The sequence below is a fragment of the Perissodus microlepis genome, chromosome 14, assembly GCF_051167445.1.
Source record: "Perissodus microlepis isolate ML-2025 ecotype Zambia chromosome 14, ASM5116744v1, whole genome shotgun sequence".
In the NCBI taxonomy this organism is placed as follows: Eukaryota; Metazoa; Chordata; class Actinopteri; order Cichliformes; family Cichlidae; genus Perissodus; species Perissodus microlepis.
The window spans coordinates 27950075-27972272 of record NC_140474.1 but is presented as its reverse complement, the minus strand read 5'-3'; the positions used below and the strand labels follow the sequence as shown (position 1 = coordinate 27972272).

General features: G+C 42.5%; 1 protein-coding gene across 2 annotated transcripts in view; it reads right to left on the bottom strand.

The window, feature by feature from the left end:
• ssh2a (slingshot protein phosphatase 2a) overlaps positions 1–21034 on the bottom strand; it is a 28403-nt gene extending 7369 nt beyond the window's left edge. The window contains exons 1-8 of one of the 2 annotated variants that reach the window (XM_084950776.1): positions 20845–21034; positions 18276–18319; positions 2378–2490; positions 1957–2021; positions 1339–1460; positions 1042–1107; positions 847–912; positions 202–396 (exon numbers count right to left, since the gene is read on the bottom strand). In XM_084950776.1, coding sequence (XP_084806902.1) covers positions 202–396; positions 847–912; positions 1042–1107; positions 1339–1460; positions 1957–2021; positions 2378–2490; positions 18276–18319; positions 20845–20907 — 734 coding nt within the window. In that variant the 5' untranslated portion in view covers positions 20908–21034. Of the gene's footprint in view, positions 1–201; positions 397–846; positions 913–1041; positions 1108–1338; positions 1461–1956; positions 2022–2377; positions 2491–8624; positions 12222–18275; positions 18320–20844 lie in introns of those variants that run through there. The other variant, XM_084950774.1, reaches the window with a different exon arrangement.
• Positions 21035–22198: the final 1164 nt, after the last annotated feature.

The window sequence follows — 22198 nt, the reverse complement described above, 5'->3', positions numbered from 1 at the left end:
TGAATTTGTGATGAAACTGTGTACGACTGTGTGAGCAGTTACTGCTGTGAATTTCTGGGGAGCAGCGTGTTTACCCTCTAGTCTATGTCATGTGCATGTGTGCACATCAGGTGCAGGGTTTATGCCACACAATTCTCAAAGTGGTTTGCAGTGCTTCTCTGAAAAACCCTTTCCTTAATGTGGCCATCCTAATCTACTCACAGGTCTGTGAAGAGGACGGGTGAATTGGCACGGTGCGATTCGACATCCTGCATGGCGTTCCATTCGTTGATACACAACTGGCTGGATGAGACTCTGCTCTGGTAGTAGCTGACCCAGGTCAGGAACAGGCTGCCTGGGTAGTAGTTGTGGCAGCGAGCCACCTCGCAAGCTTTGTGGAGCGACTGGAGGGCTGACCTGAGGGCAGACAGTTGAAAGCAAGGAGATTTTTCACATGAGCAAATGTCACTGGGAGGAATGAAAAGTGCAGAAAGGAATTTGGACTTATACAAGAGTAAAAGTTATGTGAGAGTGAAAATAAAAAGGATGGATGTGTGAAGAATGAATAAAAACATGTGAGAACTAAACAACAGGGCATAGGTTGAAGCTATAAAGAGGCATAACACGATCATACTCAAAGGAGGAAGTCAGTCGGGGACAACAAAATAAAGATATGAAGAGGCGGTTCTGACACGTGAGAGGGATTGAAAGAAAAAACATGATAAGACAACAAATGAAAAGATAAGAAAAAGTGGGAAAAAACAGTCTGGAGGTCAAAGTTAAGGGTGGAGCACAATGGACACATTGTTTGCAGGCCAACAGCTTCACACGGCTGTCATTCTGGTGGAATAAATAAAGGTTGCTCACCACATGGCCTGGACAGACACTGGTTTGAAGACGTGAACCCTGTTGACTGTCGACACACTAAAGCCACTGTGGAGATGCAAAGAGACAGGTTAGAAAACACAAAGCTCACAAACAAGTAAACAAAGTCATCAGAGCAGTCGGGCAGCTGCCCCAGGGAGCAGTAAGAGGAAGCAGGGAGTAGGTGTGGCGTCTTACCCATCTCCATCCAAGTGGATCATAGTGTCGCTCCAGAGAGGCAGAACCAGACCCACCGTGCAGCAGCTGCCAGAGAAGATCGACAAGGTAAAGACAGTGAAACAAGATGCACTGGTTTGCTTACTTTATCCTTTAGCTGAAAAAACTTTCACTGATTTATTGAATTTCTCTGACTGTGTCAACTACACCACAGTTACAGTATGAGGACGATCCAATTCAAGAAGAAAAAAAGAAATCTGCATAGGAAAAACAGAAATTCTTGAGTTATAAAACTACAATAAGACAGAGAAGGTGTACCTATCAGAGGAGACAAAGTCCATGCCGAGCACGATGCTCTCCTCTGTGTCCTGTCTACCGTTGGTGGAAACCACCACCATGTAGCGGGTTACCTGAGGGTAGGCGCTCTCCAGACGCACAGCCTGCAAGAAAAGAAGGACAGGGGCAAACTGTAAAATCACCTGTGTAATGTCTTTGACTCTTTACAGACCTGGAAATCAACCCTTTATCATTCAAGGGCCTATAGATACTTTATACCACAAGACTGGCATTTAAAACTCTGGATCGTGAATATGAGATATGCAGGGACAACCTAAGGAGGTTTTAACCAGTCCTTTTTTTAAAAATCCCTCTCTCATAAGCCCTTTTTATTAAACATGCAGCAGGGACATCAGGGGAAAGGCGAGCACACTTATAGTACACTTAGAGTTCTGCAAGGTTCATGTGAGGGTGGTGTTGTTGACACAGCTGGAAGAGCTGAGACTTCCTTTGCCTCATAACTGTTTATGTTTTCAAAAGTCAATCCATGTTTCAGTTCTTAAGACCTTAATCAGATGCTCTGGAATATGCTCTCTGATCACAGGACCACACACAACTGACCTTTGTTATTATATTTATTTATGTGTGCTTGTTACTAACCAGTCTGATTGTGTCTTCTGGGCGCAGCACAGTGAACATGGTCTGAAGATGCTTCTGGAGATCACCTGGACAAAAACATTTTCAAAGTATGATACGACATCAGAATGTGTCATTTCCCGTGTGGATCCGTTTTGTCTGTGACTTATTAAGATGTTTTTGGGTTTTTTTTCCTATCCAGCAAACAAGCTCACCACTGCTGAGCTTATCTGCTCTGTTGTGAAACAGCTTGACAGAAATTAACGCCAGCCGTGACCCATGATGCTGTAGAGGAATGTCCATTTGAAGACATACTGTGCTCTTTAATCTCAAGTTTCTCCACAGAGTTCATTTGTGAGGTTTGGGGTGAAAAGGGGAGTAAGAGGAAGTTTTGGGAGATGGTGCAGCTGCTGTTTGTGTGGGCGCTGTAAGTATGAGGGTTTACCTGTATGTTTGTTCCTGCGCTGGCTGATTCGAGGTGCAGAGTTCTGCGTGGGACTGTTACCCCTGGGAAGGAAAAGGGCTGCACCTTTAACTGTGAGGAAGCTCTCACTGATACTGGAAGAGAAGAGAAAATGAAGCATGAATAGAAGCCTAAAAAGCAAAGTTATCTAATCATAACTGGTATTTTTTTGCGTAACTTAATTTGAAATCGCTTCCTTCCACATGCCGACCCCGGATGGCCATAACAGGCACAAGACGGGGACACGGACTAGTAGAGTGTTGTCGTGCCCTTGTGTCGCCGTCACAATGCCCCATTCAGCTCGCCTCTGGTCTGCAGGCTCCCCAGATCAGAGCTCACAGACCGATGCGAACAAAACAACATCCAAGCCCCGATGTGAACTCAGAACACAATGTTCTCTGGTCCTCCACACAGCTGGATTACACACACAAGACTTACTCACACTAACAGCTGCCAGGAGGGAGGGATAGGGGGAACTGAGGGGGACCGGGGGTCCGAGAGGGAAGATGGAACGAGTCCCCCTCCTACACAATGTTTAAGCTGCGATAAGAGTTGGCCAGCGCACAATACTTCACTCCAAAGCAGGCCTAGTTAAACAGGCTTTTTGCTCCCTTTGAGACACTTAATCTTATTAACTGTGACTGAGGTCACTGCATTGAGGAGGAAGATGCATTATAAACTGAGGCCAATGTTTTAACTGGATACCAGTTAAAGTGTCGTGCTTGCATGTATGATTGACCAGGTGTATGTTTAGTGTACGGAGGTACACTAACCTCACAAGATAGCTAGAAAACAAGTTAAACCATCTACTCCTGCAGCAGCTAATGATAACCATGCGATCATTAAAGCATAACTTTAATGATGCTGAGCGAGAAGTCTACCACTTGGCCAGCCGGGCGCTCGGCTGCTAGTGTTTCATGAGTGGATACAGAGAGAAATAAAAGAAAAAAGAAAAGTACTGCTGCTATGAAAATTATGCTTTTAACAAATATAATTAATATATATAATTAAGTAACTCTTCCAGACCAAGGAGAAATGCATCATTATAACAAAAACACATCGGCTGTATTCACTTTGCAGGTTTTGCCAAAAATGACACCACAAGTCAAGCTGGCAAGAATGCAGCCGATGTAGAAACAGATGTGCGTGCAGCCACAATGATCCTAATCAGCAAAACGTGAGTCTTAAAAGTTAAACACATTCTTAAGGAAGGTCCTTTTTTGACTTTTTTTAAAAGATGCAGTAAATAAACATCAGTTCAAAAAAGAAATAGAAAAAAAACAAAAACAAAACCACTGCAGATACAAATAGTTAGTAGAGGACACACTCTTCCAAGCAGTCGTCCAACCTGTTCTGCTCAAAACAAGGGCGGCTTTTAGCTGGCAGCTAAAACAAGGAACTGACGCGATAAAGATCACTGGGATTAATGAATGTGAGGTGATGACATCAAATCTCTGAGGTCAAACAATCAGGTATTTGACTGATATGTTTATTTTGATGCTAACCTAATGTGCCGCGAGCATATTTTAGCTTTAGCAGCAGGCTTACACTCAATGAACCCAACTTGGAGTTCATCAAGTTCTACAGTTTCACACTCAAAACAGCAAAAAAAGTCCAGTGTTGTCTGTCATTTAGTCTTCCTGTCATCCCCCCTCTTGTCTGTAACTTCATCTCTCTATCCTCCCCGCCATCCAACTGCCCTTCCTGAGTTTTGCTGAGACCATAGATATGGAGAATCAGGAGACAACGCAGGAGGAAAAAAACAAAAAAAAGACTGACTTGTGCTGGGCTCATTTCCCATAACCCACCCACCCTTGAACCAGCTGTTTCCTCTTACTCCCCCCTCTTTTTTTCTGTTTTCTGCATTTCACACAACTTTGTCCTACTTTTAAGTTTCTGTCATTCTCCTCAGTTCCTGCTGCATCATGCCCCACTTACACTTGTGAGTTTCCTATGTGCTGTACTTGGAAATGACTGTGTACAGCAGCGCTACTGTACAATGTCATGTAATGCAACACTGCTACTCTTCCTGAGAATCTGGTGTGGAGGGTCACGCGCGTGCGAGCAAACGCGCACTTGTATTCCTGTGCACAGACACACAGAGAGAGTAATGTAAGCCCCATGCTTTGAAAGGTGGGGGGCTGTGAATGACTCTCATATACAGCTTCTAAAAATACAGTAGTCCTTTAAAAGTCTCAGCAGTCGATGAACTGTACATAGAAGCTTCTCTTTGACGCTGCAGAGGGTTCACACTGAAGCCTGCGTGTGCTGCTGTAATTACTGTACTCAGGCTAGTGCTGGATGAATACAAACGAGTAAAGCCAGTTAGAAGCACAGAATATCATCACCCAGAGGAATCACGCCAGGGTTGCATCGAATGATCAAGAGATTGATTATTTTGTTTAAAAAGAAGAGTTTTTGTAAATAAATAAATAAATAATGAACATTCACCAGTTCCAGCTTCTCTAATTTGACATTTTACTAAAAAAGATTAATGTCCTTGAGCTGTGAACAGTTTTATCTGGACATTTTTCTTGATTTCTGATATTTTATAGACAAAATTTTCAATTCATTAATTAATAGGGCACACTATAGAGTCATTAGGGACATAATTCTTAATTTCTGCACCATCACACACATCTGCTTTGAATCTAATGGGTAAATCTTTGAATCACTTCAAGCCTCTCATTAAATTAGAATGGTCAACTCATGTTATGCAGCTGCCTTTAAGCCGAACTCATTTTAAATGATAAATTAGTAATGTGATATGGCACCGTCAGACCGATAACACTAGCAGTCTGTAGGAGTATATGAGAGAAAGATAAGAAATTGCCAAGACAGTTGAAAATATGCACTTTCAGGCTGATTTAAAGGCCAGCGCTCTACAAACATGAGGACACAGCAAAGGGGGAAATGGAAAGAGGGCAACGAGTTCAGTTAAATTGGGCTCCACAGAGCCAAGTGGACTGTGAAAGATGGGAGGTAAAGAAAGAAGACCCGGTCAGAGCGTGTAGCTGAGAGCAGGGTGGGTCATCTTTTGGCATTAAGCCATCCCAGGCTTTTGGGCTAAAGCGAAGCTGTAGGTACTTGTTAGGGCAACAGCCACAGACACAATCATCACTATGTAAGGACCACTCCACATAGTGGGCAGATAGCTGACTGACCCCCTCCTCCAGCCTGTGCCCATATTAGTCACTCTCAGGAGGAGAGTGGGATAAATATAGGGTCTGCTCTGTGGAGGGCAGGTCCTCCTAAGGCTTTAGGAGTTTACAACAGAGACGGATACAGCCCATGAGAAAAGCAGGGAATTAGCTGCTGTGTGTGTTTATGTGTGTCCACATGTCTGCAGGTGCACGTGGGCCCTGATGCCTGGAAGCATAAGCCATGAACATGCAGAAAAAAAATGACAGACAGAAGACCAAAGGGAGAAGTTATGTTCGTGTAGTGTCACGGTGAGCTAGCAGACCCACAAACCTCAACGTCCTCATTCAAGTCTGGCTGAAGGCCTGTGTCACACGAAATCTCAAGAGGTTACATATTTTTGATTGTAATTTTAATCAAAGCGCATTTCCACAAAGTCTGCCCGATGCTAAACAGACTGTTGGACAAACATGGAAACTCAAATAGCAGATGAGGGCCTCTGGAGCAGAAGAGGTCAGGACCGATGAAGAGACAAAATTCGGGTCAAACTAAACAGACTTTTGTTTTGCTAGTACAGTCGGCTTGCTGCCCTTTTCCCCTGGCTTCTGCAAGCGTGCAATTAAGTACCACAAGTTTCACTACTGTTTCTTTGGTAATCTGATAGACAAAGGTATGAGTGCTGGAAATGAACATACCTGAGTCAGGCACTCGAGGCTATTCTCAGAAGGATCCGGACTACATTTTACACTTACAGTTACAGAAAGAAATCTTTTTTTAATGTGGCCGAGGCAAAATATAGATGAGCAGTGGTTGTACCTGGACACAATTAAGCACTAATAGAAACTTGGCAACAAACAGGATCATCTGTTTTGTCTGATATCAGGCGATTTACTTAAGCTAATTATACAAACTTCGAGAAACCTACTTAACGTTAAAGACAAATCGCCCACACACAGCCCAGGTAAGGACCTATAACCAGGTGCCTGTATCACTGTTCAGCTGATAGTCTCTTCCGCAAACGCTCAAACAAAACATCTCTTTGTCACGTTTCAGTCCCATCCGTTTGCTTTGGACAACGTGTACAAAACACAAACACAGATAAAAGTGGAGGAGAGGGTTTACCAGTATCTTTTAAAAACTGATGGCACAACAACAGTGTTCCAGGTGTCGTTTATCCTCAGGCAACACTTAAAGTCCAGTGACAGCCTCAAAGCCTGTAATTACGTGCAGAAACCTGGTTAAAAATCAGCATTCGTCTGACATAAACAGACATGTATGTGTGCACACAAACAGAAAAAAATGAAAGCACGTCCCCTCTGTCGTGATAAGGGCTCGAAACCATCTTTGGGCACTACAAAGAACTGCTGATCACAACAAGCCACTAGCATCATGCTGTATTTCAAACAAAGCCAGGAAGTCAGAAAGATTCCCACATCTGCTGCTGTTTACCAGACACGCGACTGCCAGTAAGCACTGTGTGCCTGTCTCAGAGTAACTTCTTCCCATAAACCAACCTTGTGCAAACTCACAGAAGAAAAAAGAAGAAAGAAAAACTATTTCCTTAACGAGTGGGTGCAGCTCTAATAAAAGCTAAACGTTCAGTTTACTCAATAACTTTGCTACACTGTCACGTGTAAACCAACTAAAAAAACAATGCAATCAAGACACACACTTTGCCCTTGACTTTCCTGAAAACCATAACAGAGGGCCCGTTCTCATGCGCTCGCTGACTCCATGAAAACAGCCCGACACTGGAACTAAATACAAATTGGTTAATGTTGATTACATAAGCTTTTAATCTAGTTTAAGTAGTTTTGAAGAAGTTTTGCATTGATTTTCTTTTTCCCCTTCTTCCCCAAATTTGTTGAGATTATCTGAGACAGCACCACATGAGTTTAGAAATACTGGAACACAGTAGGCCTTTGATCTGTCCTGAAGAGCAGACTCGTCTTCACCACATGTACAAGTCAGCTAAATCCTTTTACATCTCTCAGGCAAAACCAAGCCTTCACCCAACTTTGCCTTGATGTCTGCAGGCACAGAGAGATAACAGATAAGACCACTGGATGATAAAGTAATCATCCATCACTGACATCTCAACAAATGGCATTAGTTCTAATACAGAACAGGATATATGGACAGCTTATAAAAAATTATGATGAGCAGCCAGTTGTGCAGTATAATTATTGGTTTACCAGACACACAACAGTCCTAACTGTTTGGGATTATTTTAAAAGTCACATTCAGATGCTTATTGCTTAAATTAACTGTCAGAATCCAGGTGGATACGGGTCAGTTTGAGTCTTTTCCTATAAAATATTAAGACACATTAAGCCACTGACCTCAAACATAAGTTTAACTTGTCACATATTATAGCCAAAAGTAAAGAAAACAAAAAAATTATTTACAATTTCTTCTTTCTCCACTTTATTTACCTCATCTTCCTCAAAAGCTCCTATTTCTATTTCAGTCATGATACTAAACACCAACATGCTCCCTGCCACATAAATCTCTTATTATGGCAATCGGGTGACCCCTTCCTTCCCCCCATTTCTCTCCACTAAGTATACCTAAAGAGGAATCCCTTGCTTAATTCCATGTCCACACCTGGAAACAGGTTGGATGATTCACACAGGCTGAAGAGCACTTATGTCTTAGTAAGGTCAAAAAGGGAGTACTGTGATGAGTAAGACCCTGCTACGTCACCAGGAAATACATTCATCAACCCTGATATTACAAAACCCACATATTGCATCAATTCACTAGAACACCGAGTATTGCGGTAAATGATAAAATTGCCATAAGATGAAATAATGGTGACAATCTAGTGTGTATTTTAAATCTTTATTAGCACACTCGAGTTTCAGACAGTACTTCCACAGTCTACTTCCACGTTGAAGTTGTGCTGGAGAAATTTGAATGGAGACCCTGTTACTTAACGGCAGCTTTACTCTGTGTCCCAGTCCCACCTACTTATTGTTTTTAGTCACACACACACACACACACACTATGCCGTCTAATTGTTTATTCAATATCAAACTGCCCACTGTCACTACTGTTCACAGCATGCCACTCTTGTGCAACTTACAGCTGGTTGATCTCATTTTTTGACACCACCGCGTCGTCGCTGAAGTAGGGTACCATCTTTGCCCCGCAGCAGGAGCAGAAGCTGACCGGCGACGAGCAGTCGGAACCGGCCACCGTGCCGAGGGTCATGCCGTCGAGGGCAGCGCGGAGGGAGCAGAGAGCGGCAGGTGTTCTTAAAGTCCGATGGAGAACTTTTACTCCTCTCCCACAGTCATCGCAAACAGTCTTCCGTGGGAGGATTTTACGGCGCGATTCGACAAAAAGTGAGGAAATATTCCTCTAAATATTTCACACAAAAATAAGACGTTTCCAAATCGTAGTTCTGTTACAATAAATAAGGCAGGAAGATTGAAGCTAGCACGCCGTGTTCCTGCCCCCGTCAGCAGCGTGTCACTGTCCAGTATTTCCCCAAGAAAGCAAAAGCCATTTTAAAAGAGGATCACCGCAGCGTTTTCTAAAAACATATTCATCCCTGCCACAAGAGGTAATATCCTTTACCATGTACAGTACTGAGGCGTATGACTTGGGTCAAACTCTTGCTGGAGAAGTCATAGCAGGGAGGAGCTGGAGCCACGTGTTTTTGGGAAATATGGGGAAGCCAGTGAGGGCAAGAGGGAAGTGGGACTGACGGCACTAGCAGCACCTCTGCATCGACGCTTTTGAAAGTAAACCAGTTCTCTACCCCGCAGGTTTTTGGCTGCTTTGACTGGCTGAAGATACTGCTTCAGTGTTTGGTTAGAAGTTGGGAATTACTTAATGCCGCATCCATAATAGATTAAACACGGAGTGGTGCATTTAATAAGCCTAGTATGTTAAAGTTGCCAGAGTCAAGTGAGGCCCAGCAGCTGATTAGTTGTCCCGGCACAACAGGGTCAAGAGAGGATCTGTTCATTAATAAGCTAATGTAATAGAGGGAATAAAACTCGCATGGGCTTTTGGTTCTGCAGTCAGCTCACTGTAAAGACTTGTCTCATCTCCAAACTTCCCTCCCAACACACAAACCATGTGGCTGGGTTACATAAGGAGCAGATAAATGAGAAACAGGCTGAAGTTATCTGGGCTGAGCTGCTGTAGCAGTGAGCCTGTAGTATCTAGGTAAAGTGGAGCCTGCCTTGTCAAGAAAGTCTGGGTGAGCAGTGACTGTTCCCATGAAGCTGGTCTGAGGGTATCAAGTATCAGCTGAGGTACTCCATGCTGTGAGGTGGGCACAGGCTTAAGGTTTATTTTATAGCCTTTTAAAGTTTTATGTTCAGTTGACGCGCCAGCATGCTGGGTCCTATGTAAGCTGCAAACATTCTGAAAAACAAGGTAAAACCACAGCTCACCCCCCTGCTGCTGCAGTCACACCAACGTGTGCCAAGTGCCTTAAATTCTAAACTAAAAAATCTGTAGTAAATGACCTCTACCTCTACACAATGGAGAAGAGTCATACTGTGTTTACAGAGGGCTGGATTTTTGTTTTGAGTGTTTCCAAAGTAGTGCAGTTATCGGTAGGAAGTCTGAAAATAGGGCGCTATTAAGCATACTGTTACACAATACACCTTTGGCTAAGCAATCACAAACTTTCCAGCCTGTAGTTCTTACATCCTGTTAAAGCAGAAAACACTGACTAACCTGTAACACAAGCACCTGGAAACTTTATTGGATGTACTAGTGAATCTTTAAAAAATGAGAATATTGGGGAAAAGGGGGGGGGATTTAATTCAAAAAGGTAAAAGTTCATATATTCTATATTCACTGAACATTAAGTGAAATCTTAATTCAGTCCTTGTTTGTTTTAAATTTTATGATTATGGCTTATAGATCATGAAAATCTGAAATCCAGTATCTGAAATTAGCCTAATCCAGTTCATTTCAGATTTTGCACTTAAGTACAAAACTTGTGTAAACATAAAAATAGAAGCTGTTGGTGTACCAGTGTCAGGTACAAAACTGTTGTCCCACTGTTGTTAGATTCACACTGCTGAACTGCATTGATTGTACCACAGTGCGGCACATTATCACTGAGTTGAGAAGACTTTCTGGGCCTATCAGACCAATGTCTGATCCAGCTATCGGACTGGCACATCCGTTCACAAACTATTAGAATATTTCCAAAGCTCAATTCAAAAGTGTTTATAACTTAGATATATATATTTATTTATATACCGTAATTGTCGGGCTATAAGCCGCTACTTTTTGCACAAGCTTTGAACCCTGCAGCTTTTAGTCAGGTCCGGCTTTTCTATGGATTGTCCATGATTTTTGTGATATCGTAAGACGATTTGTTTTGTTTGTTCCGCTGTTGTACGGCACTACGTTGCCTGGCGGAAGGGCATGTGATCAGACACACAGTATCGGGGTTCAAGAGTGGTATGTTGGTCACATGTCCATCCGCCAGGCAACATAGTGCTGTACAAGTAGCACGAAAAACAAACTTCAAAGTAGCGCTATGCATTTAGCGGGAGTCGTGGATGACGAGCGGCGATAAACTTGCGAAAAGCAAGTTATGCTCAACTCCACCGGTGGAATCTGACAGCGTGGAAAAGTGTGAAAACATCCATGATCACCAACGGATTTCGAAGGGCTGGACTGCTGCATGATGGAGAGGAGGACACCTCCACGGCCCTTCTGAGGGTGTTCGACTCTGACACTGACAACGAGGATTTCTTTGGTTTTGAAAGTGACAACAAAGGAAAGAAGCTGAGAGTGGATGACGTAGCCATCCTGAGCCTCAAAATATTAATAAAAGGGGTGTGTCTCCAAACAGTCATCTCTTTCCTGACAATTCCCTTTGTGCATATTCTCTTACATATGATAAGTCAACATTGAAACACCTGCGGCTTTTAGTCAGGTACGGCTAATGTATGTACAAAACAGGATTTTCCCCTGATTTTAGCTTGTGCGGCTAATATTCAGGTGCGCTTTGTAGTCCGGGAAATACAGTACTCAGTATCGGCTATGAAACAACCATGACGACCCCAAATCATCACAGACTGCAGATTTGACTTGACACATTTTGAATTGTGTGCTTCTCCAGTCTTCTTCCAAAGCGTAAAACCTTGATTTCCAAATGTAATTCAAAATTTATCTCAAAGAGGACCAACACTTCAGTTATTTTTCTCCTTAGCCCAAGTAAGATGATTCTGCTGTTGTCTCTAGTTTAGGAGTAACTTGATATTAAGAATGTGACAATTGTAGCCCGTTTCCTGACTACGCCTGTGCCTAGAAGCTCTTGATGCAATACTAATACCAGCCTCAGATCACTCCTTGTGAAGCTCTCGTAATTTCTTAAATCCAGTCCAAGTTGTTGACTTGGTTTCCAAAATGTCCCAGATTTTTCTAGGAAGGGCTGGAAAAATAGGTCTGATCCACAGATGTCCAACCTCACAACTTATTTAAATGTTCTGATGCTATGCTATGAAACGACACCTTCAGTCGCAAGATTGGGAATACTACTACAGCATCAGGAGCTGGGATGTTGTGGCTGATTGGTGTATGTTCTAGGTCCACGAACAATTTAATGAGCTGGAGCTGCTCTCCTTAAACTGTGTGCCATTTTATTATCTCCTTCTCTGAAATGATTATGACATGTTATTGTCATTGTTTTATGAAGTACTCTTACTTATCTTATAAAAAATCTCCAAAAACAAACGTATAATCATACTTTTGCGAGTAGCGAATGACTGTTAATAAAGCTGAACTCATGACAGTGAATGTAAACATATGTCATAATAAGTGAGCTAAAATAAAACTACAACCCTAATTTGCATAGATCCAACGGCAATGCTACAACGCAGGGCCACAGACAACAAACCAGTTGCCAGAGTGTGTACGTGCCAATAACTCTGATTAAATCACATATGAAACAAACACACCAGCACTCCAGTCCTCAAACTATACTTTGCTTCACCTACGTGTCCCACTGACTGCTCTTGCATCACAGGGCAGGTTGTGTGCTCAAGTGCTCTTGTCATGTGGTTCTGTTTAGTGTCATCAAATTTACCAGCACCCAGTGGAAACCTATTTGTCTCTGGGATGGTAACCTGAGACCATGCTGTGGTGTTTAGTTGAGATATGAACAAGTTGCACAACTGTTTCCCAGCTACGTCTTCCTTTATCACTTAAAAGGGAATTTTAAGTTGAAAACAAACTGAAGAACATCATGACCTACAATGCCCAAAGTTCAAATGTTTGCTGAAGACTTAGCACAGTCAGCTGTACAAGCGCTTAGCTTTGGAGAAATGGCTCTAAAGCTCTGAACAGTCATATAAGAAAGACAAATAAGGCTCTATTAGCAAAAGATATTGAACAGTAAACCAAAAGTATACTTTAGATAAGGACAAGCTGAAAATAGGTGTGTAAGTGAAGTTAGCCCAGAACGTATTTCTGCAAATATAACTGCAAAACTGTTATATCTGTATTGTTATATCTTGCATTACTCAGTGACATATGTTATGTATGTTATATATTTAAACTTGTCAGAAAAAGTAAGGAACTGTGTGTTTGGTCGATTGTTTCTTAGTTGTAACAATGCGTCTTGGCAATAAATTTTATACCAGTGGAAAGCTTGTTATTTCCTTTAAATAATGCAACATTTGTAAAGAAAATGCATTTGTGCGTTGAGGAGCAGAGTTCAGTGTGTGGGTTAAGTTGATGAAAAACTTGCCAAATCTTCTCAGCCAATGCCAAAAAGCTTACTCTGCCATAGACTCTTGTTTGGTGTCATTTATTGAATTGGATGAAGTCTGAATAAACAAGACATATTGCCAATTTAACAATTTATTCAATTATCAAACAGGGGCCTCAATAACATGTGGAAGAGCCATACAGATCCACAACAACCTGGTTCCTCATCTCATGTTGGTTACCAACTTGGGTCACTGCTGTGGGATGTTATAACATTTGTCAACCAGTATTTGTCGCAAGTCAGACAGTGTGGTTGTGTTGGTCACTCTGGCACGAACAGTACACCCAATTGGCAATTGTTATCATCTTGGATAATAGAGTTCAGTCCGAGACCAGATCAAATTTTTCATGGGCACAACTCACATACTCAACTCTGCTGCTCAACCTAAAAATGCATTTTCTTTACAAATAGGGCACCACTTAAGGGAAAAGAAGCAGACTTTCCAACAGTATAAATGAGCCTGATTTTGCCCAATGTTTCTTCTTGTTAAAAGGGAGCTTTTCCTCCTCACTGTTGCTCAGTGCTTGCTCATAGTGGGTGGTTTGATTGTTGGGCTTCTCCCTCTATTATTGTTTGGTCTTTACCAGACAATATAGACTGCCTTGAGAAGACTGTTGTGATTTGACACTATATAAATAAAACTGAATTGAAATTAAAATCAAATTATATATGTTGCACACAATGACTGTAACCCTTGGCTCTTCTGTGGAATTAACTGCATGCTGTTTGTGGATTTCCACTGTTTCCAACTGTTACATCACAGATTTTTTTTCCACTGAGGTTATGGCTGATCCAGTATGAATTTCTTTCCCGAGAATTAGTTTCTCTTAATGAATAAGTCACAAAATATAGTTTTCAAAAAGAAAACTTACCAGGACCCGAATAGTTTTCCTGTTATTCCAGTGACTCTAATATTTCCAATTTGCAATTGCATAATTCAGCTAAATTACAAAACTTGCATTGATGAACCATGATTTCCATTTTCCGCATTATAAAATTGTCAAGATATTGTGCATGAAATGCTTATTGTCCCACAAGGCAGAACTTCCATGGGCGAAATACTGGAAGTACAAACTGTGCATTGCAGTTTCTTAGTGGCAGTGGGAACACATACGCCCATGTAGTCACTAATCAAGCACTCAATGTTTAAACAGCAGGTGTGCTGTAGAAAGACAGAAGGCAGGTGCAGGGTATAAATGACAGATAACAGCTTATAAACTTGTTTCCACACGAGAAGTTGGTGTTTAAAGAGCATGCCGTTGGCTTGGTGTTGATTACTGCACCTCGCCCTTCTCGTTCCAAGAGCAGGCCTGATGAACCTGCTCTGCTTGTGTGCACCTGTTTCAGAGTTCTCTATAAGTCTACAATATGAACAGGCAACAAAAGAGTTATACAACGCAAGGGATTTCAATGGTCAAGGCAGCATTAATTATAAACAATACAATTTTGGAGAAACCTATTGTGCCACTCCTCCTCCATTAAAGGCCGTGATTATTTTAACATGCATTACCACAGCAAGGCTCTGTAGTACTTATGCCTGTGTGCTAAACTGGCCTTTCTGCGGTCCCGGCCTGTTGCCCAGTAATATAATAGATAATATTTTCAATTACATGTAAATCATTTCCAAATCACTCTATTGTACTTTTATTTACATTTGATGAAGCAGTCTACCCTTTTTTCTTTTTGGAGCTGTACTGCAAACAAACAGCCAACACGGCAATACAATGACCCGTTTTGCACTCAGTAAAAAGGAAATGTTGTACAGCATGGACACAATAGACAGACAAGGTCAGGAGGAGGGCTGCTAAACAACAGCTCTCTTTCTTCACACAAGCTTTTCTCATCCTCGGCCTGCTTTCTCACTACAGTAGATACAATACATTGACACAGAGCTAACTAAGGTGGCATTTTTGTTGATACATTGTGGCACTTTGTGAACAGCAAACCAAATAGGCAGGAGAAGGAGAAGTGATTGCGGGTATGCCTTTGTGGTTTAAAGGAATGAATCCAGCTTGTGCACCTTAGCATTTTGTGTGACAGCTACAAGATTAGACAAGATTAATGAAGCAGGAAACATCCAAGTTAATATCCCTATCCCATATCAATCTCTGTGCTGAACATTACACAACACTGTAATGGATAATGTTGTAGAACAGGGTTAAAGTGAACAAATATTAAACCATTAAATGCAGGGATCTTTAAAAACTAATTTGACCAAACACTGAGTTACTCACATATCCCTGCAAATGATCTCTTTTGTGCAGCAGCCACAGTAAAACACATTTACCAACATTTATTCAAGCACTAACAGATTTACTTAGAGGAAAGAAAAAAAAGAGGAAAAAAAGCCAAATGATGGCTTTGGGTAGGAAAATAAAGACACTTTTTCTAACACTGTCCTTGACAGTCAGTGTCAGTCCTGAGGCAACAGTGTGTGGCAGAGATTCATTATTGCACTGCAGCAGTTATCCTTCATTGGTGTGGTGCAATGGGCAGAGATAGCTGTTTGCATCTGTCTGTGTGAAAAAGATGTTGACTGAGAGAGAAAGAGAATATGAGAGTGAGAGATACAGCGTGGGAGTCGGTATACAGCAAAAAGGAGAAGACAAAAACTCTGGAGAAGCACAAGAAAACGATGATGGAGAGAAAAATATTACTGCAGTGCAAAAGGCCAAAGCCTTCCTCAGTTTGAACGGCTCCAGTGCAATGTTACTGGCCCATGCGGCTGTGTGAAGGCATACGTAGGTTGGGGAGTGCACAGTTAACTGGACCTCTGCTCTTGGTTAATACACATCGGGCGTCCCTTAGCAAGGTCCTTGGCTGCACTACGCATAAATGTGTGTGTGCACGCTCATCAATGCCTATGACTTCACCTCTGCTTTGAGGTATTACCTAACAAATAATCGGGACCACATGTCCTCGCGGTCACTATCGGGGTGTGTTTACTGTAGGAATGATGTCATCGTTTTTCAGCTTTCAAATATATCTGACAAACCCCCACCCCCTTTTTTTGCATGTTCCACATTTGGATGAATTCCACTCTGTTCCAAGTTCGCATTATACATGCCCAACGCCAAATATTTTTTTATTTTTTTTATATTGGACCTGACAAAGTGTTTGTCTATGAGCAAGTTGCGGTGCAATCCAGATGTAGTGCAGGACGTACACAACTATGTTCAAAGGGTTTTAAATAAACATTCATCTAGTCAGAGTTAGCATCTGAATAAATGTCACTCCACCAGAATGAACCAAAATGGTAAATGATGGAGGCAGTTTGGGGTTCAGTATGCCCAAGGACACTTGGACACATGGACTGTAGGAGCCAGGGATCGTTCCACCAACGCTCCGACTGGCAGACCACCTGAGCTCTACCAACTGAGCTCAGTCTCCCGTCCTAGTAATAAATAGGCCCGACTGTGCTTAGCATCCTTAGATTAACTTGAATGAAATCACAGTGATTCTGGGCCATGGTCAAAGTGCAAAAGTAAAGAAAGAGAAAATAGAGAAGTGGAGAAGCTCAGGCTCACTGGACTGCTTCTTAGCACTGCTATTCAAAGATGACGAAACACTAACACGGACTGGCACGCAGGCAGTGTTTTGTTGTTTTCTTTTTTCCTCCTGTGACACAACTCCTGCAGAAATCTGTCATTATCTGGTGTTTCTGTCATGCCTCCAAACAGGACAATCAGACCAGCCCTTCAATCTGCACTGACTGAACTGTCTGTCTCAGGCTGAGCTCAACACAGCTGGACTATATATGTGGAGTTTAGCTGCACTGCATCTTTACCTGCTGCATTAGACAGTAACTACAGCAGTGACAAGAGGCAACGTAAAAAATATGAGTTACACCTGATAAAAGCTTGACACAGAAAGTTAAACGACAAAGACATGCTACTTAGATTGCACTTCAAAGTTTAGATTAGTCTACAAAAGCCCTTTACAAAGTCCATTAAAGACGGAAAAGCTGCACATGCTTTGATGTTCCACTTCCTCTTTAATGACTGTGCACAAGTGTCTCAGAATGTAACGCAGGGAGAACATTTGAAGTGAGTGCGGTATCTTTGCGTAGCCTTCCCTACAATGGAGAGAAAATGTCTGTGTTGAATGGCAGCTAGTAGCAAGCCAGACACAAACATAACAAAGTGCAAGCTTTCAGGCTCTCCTCGCTAAAGAGAATTTCATTTCAATTGTGAACGGGGCCTTGGCCCAGGTTGCAGGATAATGACAGAGCCACCCGAGTCATGGAAACAAAAAAACAATAACAGCGGTGACGTCCTCGTCTTTTATGAAGACACAGATGCACACGTCAAAAGCAAATCAGCTAGACCACAACCCTCGGGCAGAAAGCCTCAAATTAACCGCAGCCTGCAATATGACAGGGACGGCCAAATATTGATATAAAGTTCTCACAAAGCCGCCATTTCTTTACGCCAAACAGAAAGGAACTATTTTTGCCATATCAAAACGCTCTGTGTTACACAATGTAAATATATAAGTAACTTCCAAATTTAGAATGAACGACTTGTTGTTGTCTTGGCAGCTTACTGTTCGCTGTTTAAAGCAGAGGAAATTTGGCACTACAATGCAGGGACCGTGTGCGAGGAACATTTAGGAATAAACAGGAACACATTTTCATCCGATTCCAATTGATACATTTCCTTTGATTATGCTGTGACTAGAAAGATACAGCAACTTTTTCTAATGCTCTTACACATGGGAATTCTGGTCTTTGAATAGTGTTGCCTTAAAATAATGACAACAACAACAAAAACAATAATAATAATGTGACAGCTATATTAATGTCTTATAAACTGACAACATAAAATGTGCTTAAGCACTTAGAGGTAAAATTGAATAATACTGATGTACAGTCTCCCCCTAGTGGTCTGAGATGCAGTTTGCGTGGATCCTGCTAATGGCAGCATTTGAAAGTAAAGGGTTGTTTAAGGAAACAAGAAACATAAGACAGAGGGGTGGTCTCACCTCCTGAGATGGAAGCGACGGTCATCCTCGCCACTGCCCGACTCCTGCAGAGGCAAACAATATTGTTAAAGAAAGCAGAATATTTATTTAACTCTTTCATCACCTTTTTCTGACAAGAGATGCTTGTATTTCAGGAAGAATAAAGATTATTTCACAACCAATGGGAGTGCGTCACATTTGATTAACTGTACATTATAGGAGCACTACAGTGGGTGGCAGTGAGGGCTTCCATGTAAAGCTCTTCATCTATGACTTCACTCACAAGACAGGGCCACTACTTCAAGTGAGGCTCAGGGCAGAGAACAGGGATAAAGGCCGAAGCACACTGAGTGACCATGCCCCCAATACTCCCCACACCCTCGGGTGCTCTCTTCCCAAAACGCATGCAGTCATCCTCCCCCACCACTGGAACCAGCACAGTTTGCCACACGCACATGCACGTGTTTTTAATCCCAGCCTTTTTTCAGTAATCCCTCACAAACTGAGGGAACTTTCTCTTTGGCATCAATCTGTCAATCCTGGGCCACTACCCAGGCCAATACAGACATGCAGTGTGCAAAGACACGCCCAGACCGAACGATAATAAGATACTAATTCAAGATTGATAATGGAAGATGGTGACAGGCGGGTAAGAGAAGGAAGAGCAGGCGGCTGCAGGCCAGAGCATTGTCATTTTCTTCTTGGTGTCCACAACCACAGATGTTATTAAGCCTAAAGAAGCATCTGGCTGAATGGTGCTCTCTACATCAACAGCTTATCGGCCTGCCTCCAAGGCAAAAATATTGTGACTTGGGTGAAAAAGGAGTGCGCAGATGCATACTGCACGTACACACACACACCTCTGACACAATGGCTTGCTCAGCAGATTTCAAAGGCAAATGTGAAACCAGGGCTCCCACTGCAAAGCAAGCCCACATATTCCTGATTAGTGTAGGTGCTGCGTATTTGTGTTTAAAACAACATAAGGTAAGAAGGAGGCTACGTGCTGATCTCTGTGGTTATCATTCCTTTGCATGGATGTGAAGGGAGTGGTTGCATAGCCAATGAGAATTGGGAATTCATAGTGCTGCTAGGCAGATTACTGTGTACTGCCACAGTAGGGAGGCTATTCCCTGCTGTGATGTGTGGAAGTAATGCTTTCTGTATTACCACAGGGTCAATCTTAAACCTTTATTTGATCCTGTGTGGATCAGACATTTAGAGGGCAAGCATACAGGGAAATATTCTAACTATTATGGTGCGGTGACATCCAAGCTGCGAGCCTCATGGCTGCTGAGTTCCTTCATAGGAGTTTTATTGCCAGTTCTCTCCCCATACAATGCTGCTCCTTTTCTCAGGTTTCTGCCCTCTCAGCAGCACACATCTCACAAGAGTCCTCACAAGGCTACTTCCCATCAGAAGCAGGTCTCATGACAAGCAGCTGGTAGCCTCAGCCTGCGACTCTTTTGCTGCCTGGTCATAAATTCACTAACAGCAATAAGTCGTGTGAACCATCTGTTTGGTTCAGCAAAGGCTGGACTTTATTAGGGCGTCCAAACTCTGCCAAGCAGCATCCCATGCAAATGTTAGTAACCATTAATAATAAGCCTTAAGATGCTTTTAAATCATTTTGTCCTGATGACAAATTTCCCCACCAGCATCAGCACCGGGATGTTTGCTGACCATATATTTACTCCTGATCTATTCAAAAGAATTTGCACTGCTGTCCATGTGATTCTCCATCAGGCTGCACATCTTCTTCAGTTGCATGCAAACTCTGCAACGCCTTGTGATAATCAGAAGTCCTTGTCGGTATTTGTCTTCTTTTCTTTCTCAGAAAACAGCCTACCAGAGCAGTCAACATCTGTCCTCACAAACAGTACTTTGCACTAGGCAAAGGTCTTATCTACTGCAGCCACGCCGTCACCCTGCACTCAAGCGCTTGAAGCCAGACGCTGGAAACCTCAGGCTTGTCAGAGGGGATAACAGGACTGCCTTCCTGCCGGCTCTGACATGCCTGCCACACTAACCCGCTTCCCGGCCCCTTACTGTCTGTCACTCTACTAACCAGTGATCCGTTGAAGCTGTCTTGTTCTCCGGACTGCAATCCTATCCTATGTTTTACACCACAGAATACACAAACATAATGATTAACTTTACAAACACTTCAAACTGATTAAAAAAAACATCTATCTGTCTGTTTGTCTGTCTATCTATGTATGTATGTTGTTTTTTTGTAGTTCAGTTGATCTGAGACGACTTTGGGTTCTCCGGGAGGAAGTGAGTTAGCAAACATAAGCTCTACCTGCTAGCTTTGTTCCTGCTAGTTTCAAGGAAAGAAAAAAAAACAACTTTTCACATTTAATATGAAGCTGGGATAGTGGCCTGTGTTTGGCTAAATAACTTAAAACTCAAACCTCCATCTCTTCATCTCAAAGTAAGAGCTTCCTTTAGGCTTACAGTATGGGGCTAGCGGCTAGTAAAGTTAGCCACCCATGTAGGTTGAGTACAAACTGGGCTAACGGTAGGCTCACCGTGTCACACCAGCCGAAAGTGAGGCAAAACGTCAAACCAGTTTACAGATACTCACAGACACGCAGGGGCTGGAGGTAGTGCTCGGTGTCGGAGACCGCTGGACAGTAACCAGTGCCATCCCGACTGCAGCTGCTCAGACCTCGGTCACCTCGGAGAGTGAAACGACGGGATACCGGACATTATTTTGGGCAGACACTACAGTGCACCGTGCTCCCGAGGTTATTTCAACGGAGGTTGCTTAGTTGCACCGCTTGTGTCAAGTCGCAAACAATAATGAAAGTTTTGTAACATTTAGTTTTTCAAACGAAAAGTTGTATCCAGAAACTTATAGCAACTGAGGAAAAACAAACACAGCATTTGGCTATTTACTGGAGAGCCGACAGCTGAGGGTGCACCCCTAAGACGTCGAATTATTAATGTGATATTTTTTTGATAAGAGTATTTTTAGACACCAATTAATTCGCCCCTCTTCAGAGTCTAATTTTGTCTACTTTTATTTTGACAGGAGATTTCTAAATTTCCTACAGAGGCATGCCCAACATCTGTGCACTTTACACGTCAGCATCCCTCGCCGGTGCTATGCGCATGCGTCCTGTTAAACAGCTGTCAAACGGGCTACTGGCTGGTTGATAAATACACTGCAATTTATCCTAAGGTCACTAAAAGACGATAATTTACACTGAATTAAAAAAAACAGTATAAATATGGTCAAGTTTAATATATTCACCTAAAATACAAATACTCTTACCTAATCAGTAGAGTTTAGTATCTAGTAAGGCATTGTATTGTCACATATTTAATCATCTGTGCTCATCTGCTCCTATGGGTTCTGCTCCAGAGGACCTGACCTTACTCTCCATGCTTACACAATTTTTCTCCTGTCACACTACATACCTCCTGCGAGAGAAAGTGTAGAGGTGGTGGTGAAAACCGAGGGAGGCACATTTATGAAGGATGATGGTGAAAGGAGGGTCAGCTCAGAAAGACAGATTACAGAAGGAGCACAGATGTGTGAGAAATTAAAACCAACATAAAGTGTCAGAAGATAACAGCTTCAGTGCTTCTTGGAATTGTTGTTACACATTTCTGAATTTCAGCAGAAGGATACCTGGGAACACAAATTTAGACACCCCATTCGGATTTTACTCACTCGCAGTGGATGTGCAGGCGTGGAGCAGGTGTTGGTATTAGACAGGGGGAGGCCTGGGTGGATGGGTAGCTGTGTGGGTGTGAAGCTGAGGTCTCTGTGAGGACAGGAGGCTCATTCGGATTCACTTCATTGCATTATTTGGGTCATCGCTTCCTTTACTTCACCCCTGTCTCATACTTCCCTCCTCTGTCCTTTCTCCTCCTTTCTTTTCCCCAATCATCCAATTATATTGACTTCAGAAGCACAGGAGAAAGAGACA